The sequence below is a fragment of the Pediculus humanus genome, genomic scaffold, assembly GCF_000006295.1.
Source record: "Pediculus humanus corporis 1103172108194 genomic scaffold, whole genome shotgun sequence".
NCBI classification, from domain to species: domain Eukaryota; kingdom Metazoa; phylum Arthropoda; class Insecta; order Psocodea; family Pediculidae; genus Pediculus; species Pediculus humanus.
Window position 1 is genome coordinate 310,176 of NW_002987764.1, and position 9,351 is coordinate 319,526.

At 31.3% G+C, this 9,351-nt stretch overlaps 1 protein-coding gene across 1 annotated transcript; it reads right to left on the bottom strand.

The window, feature by feature from the left end:
* Positions 1–1,678: 1,678 nt before the first annotated feature.
* Phum_PHUM426280 (uncharacterized protein) lies at positions 1,679–8,931 on the bottom strand (the record flags this gene model as incomplete). Its single annotated transcript, XM_002429236.1, has 9 exons — positions 1,679–1,822; positions 1,911–2,292; positions 2,383–2,687; positions 2,779–2,978; positions 3,052–3,397; positions 3,899–3,931; positions 4,721–4,843; positions 5,507–5,625; positions 8,328–8,931. The coding sequence occupies 9 exons, from the start codon at positions 8,929–8,931 to the stop codon at positions 1,679–1,681; spliced, it is 2,256 nt and encodes a 751-aa protein (XP_002429281.1).
* Between the last annotated feature and the right edge of the window lie 420 nt (positions 8,932–9,351).

The following is a 9,351-nucleotide window of genomic DNA, read 5'->3' on the forward strand; positions in this document are numbered from 1 at the left end:
TGCAATTAAAAATGTAGAAATACAATTACGAACACAAAAATAAATGAAAAAATGAATTCTCATGATAAAACCTTATGTTAGCAGTAATTCATGACTGTACTTACATTAGCTGTGGGTCTGATATCTGACTAAGGATACTCTGCTAAATATTTATATTAGAAAAACGTTTAGTCATCATTTTGAAAATTATCAAGGAAAGGAATCGTTTACACTTACTTATGTTCCTTAAATGAATTCCTAAGGATGGAAAATGAATCAATGATCAAGTTTCAACGCGTTGCCCAAAATGTATAATGGCGGTCTCGAATGCTACCTAGACAAAAAATTATATTTAAACGATTTTAAATGCGAAAGGTAAGTAAAAAAACTAAATATTTCGAATATTTTTCCCTTAAGTTAATCGTTTTTACTCACTTTAATTCATTTGTAATAAAATAACTCACTAAAATTACTCGCTAAAGAACACTCAGCACATAGAACACTTTTCCATTTGTTCGGTAAGAGAAATTTTTGAAAAATCACGTGATTTTATTCGATTGTGACGTAATACGTCAAATTACGTCAAATTTTAACGGTTAATATTAGTATTATTTCGTTAATAATGGATTTTTATCTTTTGTTAAAAGAAAAACAAATGTTAAAATATTAAAAATTAATTATCGAACCCGTTTCGAGTGTTTTTTTATTAAAATACAAACGTTTTTTCTTTTATAAGAAAAAAATATTTTGCGCGGGCAAACAAATAACGCTTAACTTACCTCGAGCCTTTTTTACGTTTAAGCATACGTCACAAATTTTTAAATTGAGATTTTTTAATAATAAATTGGTAACTATGCGATCAATTCTCTCGGAAAAATTATTAATAGAATTTTTATGATTAAGATAAGTATTTGCAACGACAAAAACAACAATACTGACAGAAAAAAAGATAAAAATTTTACCTCTTTTAATAAGTATTCAATTTCGCCTATGTTTAGCTTATCTTAAACTAAGTCATATAATAATGCCTGATATTATTGCTAAAAGTACGTGGCTTTAGAAATATTTAACCGCTTTTTTTTTTTTTATATTAGGATTTTACATAAAATGAATATCATTCAAATTTGATATTCATTTCAAAAAGGAAAAAAAAATAAAAAACTCTCAATTAATTATTTTCTTATAATTAAAATTTATTAATCAAATAAATATTATTTACATAAACATGATGAGGTAATGAAAAATTTTTGAATAATAATAATAAAAGTAGTAGTAATAGAACAATACGCGACTAGTAATCGGATTTCTTTGGTTATGTAATTACAATAATAATAATAATAATGATAAATAAAATTGAAAAAAAAAATTTATTTATCGAGATGTATTAATTAATTAATTATTTAAATAAATATTATTGTAATTTTATAAATTTTTCATTTTATTTTTTATTTTTTTTTTGTTAAATTTTTACTATCACATTCTAACTTGTGCTAAAATTCGTTTTTTAGTTTTTTTTTTTTTTTGTACAAAATAAATAATAATTTAATTGTTTAAAAAAAAAAAAACATGTTTTTGTTATAAATAAAAAAAAAAAAAAATAAATTAAATTTTTTTGTTTTTTATTTTTTGCGACAGGAGGTTTTAACGTTCTTTTTGTCGAAAGATTACAAAAGATGGTGATGAAAAACGATGAATTTTCCTATGAATTCTGATATGAAAAAAATGCGTTGGGTTCTCCTTTCTTATTAAAATGATATTCGTGAGTTTTATTTTGTATTTGACTTAACGTTTTATCAATCGCTTTGAGCCTTTTTTCTAAATTTGTCGTCCCCAGTATGCTCACCTGTCGAGAGAAAGAGAGAGAAAACGTCACGCACGGTTGTTTTTCAGTAAAAAAAAAAAAAAAAAAAAAAAAGTACAACGAAATATACCTGAAGGAGGGGACCGAGAGGTAGGATGGCCAATAACCACCACGTCCAAGACGGTCCATCCGGTAACCATCTCCAATTTTCTTCAACTTCCGGTATAGTACCGAAAGAAGTAAAAACTTTTTCTTTGAATTCTTCGCTTAGTGTTTTCACCCACGAAATGGCTTTTTCTCGTACCTTGTCGTGAAATTGTTTGATTGTCGGAAGGCAGGAATCCGTTATAGGTTCATCTATTAATAATTTAACTTTTGCTAATTCGTAACCGTCACGTTCGTCTCTCGACAACGTTCTAAAACGACGAACGCCGACCGTTGATAATATAGAACAACCGTTTGACATTAATACCCAGTCTTTGATCTCTAATATTGTACCAAAATCCGCAAATCTAAAAAATAATAATAATAATAATAATAATACATTTCTGAAAATTTTCACAGTCGTGTCACGCGACGGATTCTGGATTTCAAAATCGTACCTTCTACTTCCGTTTTCCGATGTGAAACAAGCAGCTATACCGAATCTTCTTGTTCCCGCTTCCACGCACTGTCTTATCATGAGCCTGTAACGGGGTTCGTATATGAAAAGAGGACAGTGAATCGTCGGGTAAGCAGTCGTGCAAACAAAAACCGGAATGTAAGATTCTTTGTCGTGGCAGGAAACCATCATTTTCGATATTTCCGATTGATGAGTTATCTGTCTCGTTAAATACTCCGAAGGTAGATACATTTTAAGAAATTTACTTAAAAACTCCGACACGGATTTCGACGATACCGACACGTGCTGGAAACAAACAAACAAACAAAACGAAAAATTAATTTGATGACATTTAAACCCCCCAAACCTCCCCAACAAAAAAAATCAAAAAACTCACATCCGATAAATTTTTCATGCACAGCGGACATGCCGTACTATAATCGAGAGATCGTTCGAGACAAGATAAACAATACGTGTGACCGCAGGATGTCGTTATGGGTTTCCATAATGTTCGACAACATAAAACGCAATCGAAATCCGATTTATCGATAAGAGAAGGTTCCAAACTGAGATCAATCGATTTTACCACGTTCGTACCTGAAACACCAGAAAAAAAATTATTAAAAAAAAAAAATCGAACGATATATCGATAAATCGATATCAAACTCACGTTTTATTTTATCTATTTCGTTAAACACGTGATTTATCAAATCGTGAAAATTTTTTTTTATTAATAATGAAAGACAATCGGGAAATTCGTAGACATCTTCGTCGCTGCTACCACTAGAATGATCTTCGCAATCGCTGCTGCTGCTGCTGCTGCCGCTGTTTATCACCATCGGACTGTGATGATAATAATAATAATATCTTCCACGTCTGTAATTTATTTGATGGTGATGGTGATTGGTCGTAGCAAAAGATCGATTTAAATGCCTCGAAGAAAAATTGTTATGGTTGTTATGGTTGTTGTTGATGTTGTTGTAGCTGTTACTACCACATAAAAGACCGTGAAGAATCTAAAAATAACAAAAAAATTTTGAATTTTTAATCACGTGACTGACTCCACGCGTATAAACAATATAAATTTATAATATGTTAAATAATTGTTGCATATCGGATTCGAGTGTGACGTCATCATTTTTAACATATTAACAATTATGTAAAGAGACGACAAAGAAAACCACAGAAGTGCAACGAAATACATTTTTTCTTTTTTTTTTTTTTTTTTTTGTGTATAAAATCAAAAGTTACAAAACAACTTTATTATTTAATATCGTTACGATTACAATTTTATTAATAATAATGATAATAATAATGATAATAAAATTTCGGTCGTAAATTATAATTTAAAAAAAAAAGAAAAATATATATTAAAGAAAAAGAGATCAACCATCATCAAAACTTTAATTTTATAAAAAAACTCGCCATTCGTAATTGCGTAACTTTTTCTCTCTCTCTCTCTTTATCTACCTCTCTCCCTTTTATCATTACCTGTGATTTTTTCTCATTCTCCAGACCTCTTCTATTTTTTCAACTTTTAAACGAACCTCCTGCACCCGAAACAAAACAAAAAAAAAATTTTTTTCTTTTCAACGCGACGATTTTTCCTACCTACCTTCCTACCTACGTCATCGTCATCATCATCATCATCATTATTATTATTATTACCATCAGTCTAAAATTTATCTAATTATGTCGATTCTCGTTTATGACTATAACATAACGTGTGAACGTTACGTAAACGTTTACAATTCGACAGAAATCAAAAAAAAAAAAAAAAAATTATGTAACTCCATTTTTTGTCTTTTAATGTGATTTATTTTCTTTCTTTTTTTTTTGTTTGTTAACTTGATCGTCCCCCTCCACCACCCCACCCCTTTCCTTCTTTTTTTTTTTATAAACAATTAAATCATTATTTTTATTGCCAACTTTACGAAAAAAAAAAAAATACGTTTACGACTTTTTTTTTAAACAAATAATAATAAAAACATTTCAAAACTCAACCGTAAACGATAATAATAATAAAAAAAAAATTAATAGTAATAATAATAATAATGATGATGATAATGATAATAATGTTCCTTCCGGGTGTTCTTTAATATTTATATAAGTCATATTATGTATTAACGTCGCGTTACGAATACAAAAAAAAAAAAAAAAAAAAAGTTTACGCAAGTGAATCAAATGGTGGATTTTACAAAAAAAAAAAAAAAAAAAAAAGTTTACGCAAGTGAATCAAATGGTCGATTTTACAGAACAAAAATGGTGGAAAATTGTTTGGATCCCCAGAAATGGCTTACTTGGGTGACAAAAGAGAAGAAAAAAAATGAAAAAATTACCTTGCATATATCGTGACGAACCACCTGAGGATTTTTTTCAAGTGCGACAAAAATACATAAAGATGTTAAAGCTTCTTCTAACATACCCATGGCCAGCATGGCGACTCCTTTTCTGTGATATCCCTGTAAAAAAAAAAAAATTTTACGTGAGATTAATCGTAAAGAAATTATCATCATCATCATCATCATCATCATCATCATCATCATTATCATTTTACTTTTAAGAAAAATTTTTTTTACGAGATCGATGACCCGAAGAGCAAAAAGATAAAAAAAAAAAAGGTAAAAGTTACGACCTTGAACTAGACATTGAATGACTGGTCGAATAATAATAATAATAATCGAATGGCATCACATTTCCGGAAATCGGAAACGAATTTGAATTTTAAAAAAATTACGCGGGAAAAATACGGATGAAAGAGAATGAAAAATAATATATCAAAACGATTTCTCAGGATTTGTTAAGGTTTTTCGATCAAATCGATAATTATCGATCCATCGATCGATCGATTATAAATTGAAGCACTTTAAGAAAAAATACATTTAAAAAACAACAACAGGAAGAGGAGGAGGAAGAAGAGGAAAAGGAGGAGGAAGAGGAAGAAGAAGAGGAAGAGAAGGAGGAAGAAAAGGAGGAAAAAAGGAGGAAGAGGAGGAGAAAGAGGAGGAAGAAGAGGAAAAAGAGGAGGAGGAAAAGGAGGAAAAAGAGGAGGAGGAAGAGGAGGAAAAAGAGGAAAAGAAGGATGAGGAGGAGGAGGAACTGCTGAATCTTATTTTATTTCTTACCTTTCCCCAATGCGGTCGAATTCGTATGACGTGTTCAGCATCCGCAAGTGACGCCTGATACCTTCCCATTCTATAAAAGGCATGAGACCTGGCACATAGTGTCAAATGATCGGAAGGAACTGAAACAAACGGGAAGAAAAAAATAATAATAATAATGATAACAAAACAACTTCTTCTTTCTATGATCAGGAATTGACACTTTCTAAACATTTCTCATATTCGCCTTTTTTTACGCGGAAACGCGTTTTATTATTTTTCGTTTTACCATTTCCGGAAAACTCGCATACCTGAAACGTCATTTTTTTCTTATCTTACTCTCGCGCGTAAGTTTACAATAATTGTTTTTATTTCTTTAAAATTTACTGTCATTGAAATTATATAATTTAACCGACCGACCGACCGTCCGATCGAGTCGACATGTTCGTCAATGTGTTTGCTATTCACGTGGCGGCCTGAAAAAAAAAAAAAAAAAAAAACGATTGACCCCCACAATGTTATTCTCCCGGGTTTAGTTACGCTTTGATATCACTTTACGTAACCATTCATCCGTTTTTTTTATTGGATCCCAAAAAAAAAAAAAAAAAATGGAAGAAAGAATTTAATAATTGGTTTTTTGGATGTTTTCAACAAATCGTTTTTGTTCATTCAACCGTATATACAACAATTCCAAAAGAATCGTGCGTCAAAGACATGAATGACGTAAAAGAAGAAGAATAAATTTCGTTATTAAAATTTGCGGAAAATATGCGTACGCCAAATCATATTTTTATGAATGAATGAATGAATGAATGAATGAAATAAAATCGACAAAATGTCATTTTCTTTCAATTTCGTACCAGCAGAAAGGCAAACGAAAAAAAAATCAAAAACATTTAACGTTACGTAATAAAAAAAAAATTAAGGATCAAGGTTATAAGAAGAGAGAGAGATACCTGACGTTCGTGAAAAAAAAAAAAAAAAAAAAAAACGGATAGGTATTTTTTCCAGTACTCATGGAAACCCACATGGAAGATAAAGAAAGATAAAGCGTTGGAAAAAAATTTTTTAAGAAGCGGAAACGGATTGGTTTTTTTTTATCTAACGAAAACCTCAACTTAAAATAAAGAACGAACTTTGTTATGAGAATTTTAAAAACTAATGATCGTGGCGGAAGAATGTTCCGCGGGCCAATGTCCACACAAAGCCCGTTTTTTTTTTTTTTTCATTAGTTTATTCAACTTTGACCAAGCATTTCAAAAAAAAAAAAAAAAAAAAAAATATTAAATATTTCTTCGTCGTCTTCGTCGGTCTTTGTCTTTTTTTTGTCCGACTAAAACATAAAAAAAATGATAAGTGTTATCAACATGCGTCTGAGTGAGTCACAAAATGAACTTTTCACCTTGTAGTGTAGGCGCGCGCGAAACAAACAACTCGAAAAAAAAAAACAAAGAAAACGAGATTTTGCCGTTCTCATAACCCTGAACGTAAACACGTAGGTACGTCCGCCATTGCTCTTCTTGTATTAGTAGTAGTAGTAGTAGTAGGCGGTGGCGGATTACGTAACATGGTTTCGATGTCCTCGGACGTGGCTTTAAAATTGTTGTGAGCTCATGGCAATTATGGTTGTTATTTTTTTTTTCTCATGTTACTTTTTTTCATAATTAATTCGAGGTTATCTCTCTCTCTCTCTCTCTCTCTTTCTCTCTTTATTTCTTTGTCATTTGTTTAAATTTAAAGGTATGCTAATTTATTACAACAGAAAAAATCGTTTCGTACGCTTTACCGCCATTTTTTTTTTTAAAAATCCTCGATTTATTTCATCACCGATAAAAACTTGAGTAATAATAATAAAAAAAAGGAAAATTTTTTTTTCAATGCAATTCTATGACACAACATTTCTATTTTTCTCTCTCTCTCTCTCTCCAAATTTTCGTAATTTCCTTCGTCTGTTTTGTTGTTGTTGTTGTTGCTTGTTTCGGTTGTTGTTTCCATCGAGTAAAAACTTGACCCGAGCTTTTCTACTTCCCCAAAATCTTCTACTACTTCCTTCCCTTCGCCGGAAATTTGCAAAAATAAACGTTTTTCTTTTGAAAAAACCAAGCGCTCCCTTTTTATTATCATCATTATTATTTATTCTGTCGTAACTTTTGTCAGTTACATAAAAACAAAAGTCTAATTATAGTCTTATGCTCAAAGATGTAACAGACGTAGCTTTTAACAGTTGAATTACTTAATCGTAGCGCGGCCATGTAATACTTTGCATCATCGTTACGTTAGTAAACCAAAGTCTTTCCCTCCGTGTATTGCCGCCGCCGCCGCCGCCACCGCCACCGCCACCGCCACCATTTTTTTATCTCTTATCGTATGTAACGACGTTTTGTGTAACTTATCGCGTAAGTTACACTCATCCGATGTTAAAAATGTATTTACGTTGCGTTTAATGTTGTTTTATCACTATCACTCCCACTCCCCCCACTCCCCACCCATTAAAATCGTGTTTTGATTACATTATTATTAATATTATAATTAATATTAATAATAATAATATCAATAATAATGGGTTAAAATAATTTAATTGACGCACGGAATGAAACGTGTATAGAGCAAACAAAAATCGATTCTTGCTTTAGTTTAGCTTATATGAGAGAGAGAGAGAGAGAGAGAATATGCCTGTTTTGTAATAATATTTTTTGTATAATTATTACATAACGATCGTTTTTATTATCTCACGTCATTTCGAACATCAAACACGCGGTGTTTATGCTTGGTCGGCCTCCCTCCCTCCCTCCCCCATAATTCCCGTCCTTCTAACAAACAACAAAACATCAAAATATCGACTTACCAATGCCAAGCGCTTCGTTGTATTTAGACACGGCATCATCGAATTCGTTTCTTTGGAGATGATCGTTTCCTTCGTCGCGGATTTCCGCTCCAATTATTTCCTTAGACCAAAATTTTTCGACGAGTTGTTTAACTAAAACGTTCGTTTCGAAAGGACTATTGATTTTTTGACAACACTTTCTACATGTTCTCGACGATGAGTCTTTTATCAAACACCTTCGGCAAAACGTGTGACCGCAAGAAAGGGTTACGGGATGACGTAAAACGCTTTCGCAAATCCCGCAAACGAAATACGACGACGACGACGCATTAGTTCCGGTGACGCCGAAATTTTTCCCCGGAAAATGATTGAAAGTCGCCATGATGGATTCTATTAAACCGTACGTCACGTGTTTTAATTTTTCCGATGATATTTCTCCGACCGTATTGAAACTATCGTACAAATCGAGCGTTTCTAAAACTTTTCCACATTTCGATAGAGTATCCCCGTAATTGGCGTAAACGTTTTTTCCTTTTAAAAATGTTTTTTCGTAATAATCTCCGACGCGAATGTAATTATTTCGATGCATGAAACTATCTTTTGTCATATCCGAAACGAGACTCATGATTGATGCTTCTGTACCTGAAAAAAAAAAAAAAAAAAAAAAAACAATAAATATCATTATTACCACGCTACAGTAACAACAACAACAACAACAACAACCAAAATAATTTTTCGAATGAATCAGGATAACAGGTTAACATAATTACACAAACTTGAAACAAAAAATTAAATTTATGATGTCGAAAGAGTTATAATTTCATTTAAATGATTATTTTCCTACAATTTTCAAATTACGCCACACATTATTTTAAAAAATGTTCTAATCGTAACATTACCGCTCATTTATTTAAAAAAAAAAAAAATCTTACGCACACGAATTTCACGGAAATGCATACTTTCTCTCTCTCTTTCTCTCTTTTTTAAGTAAAAATATAAATCCTCACTGGAAATTCGCAAAAGTCCATAGAATCACAATTCGCGA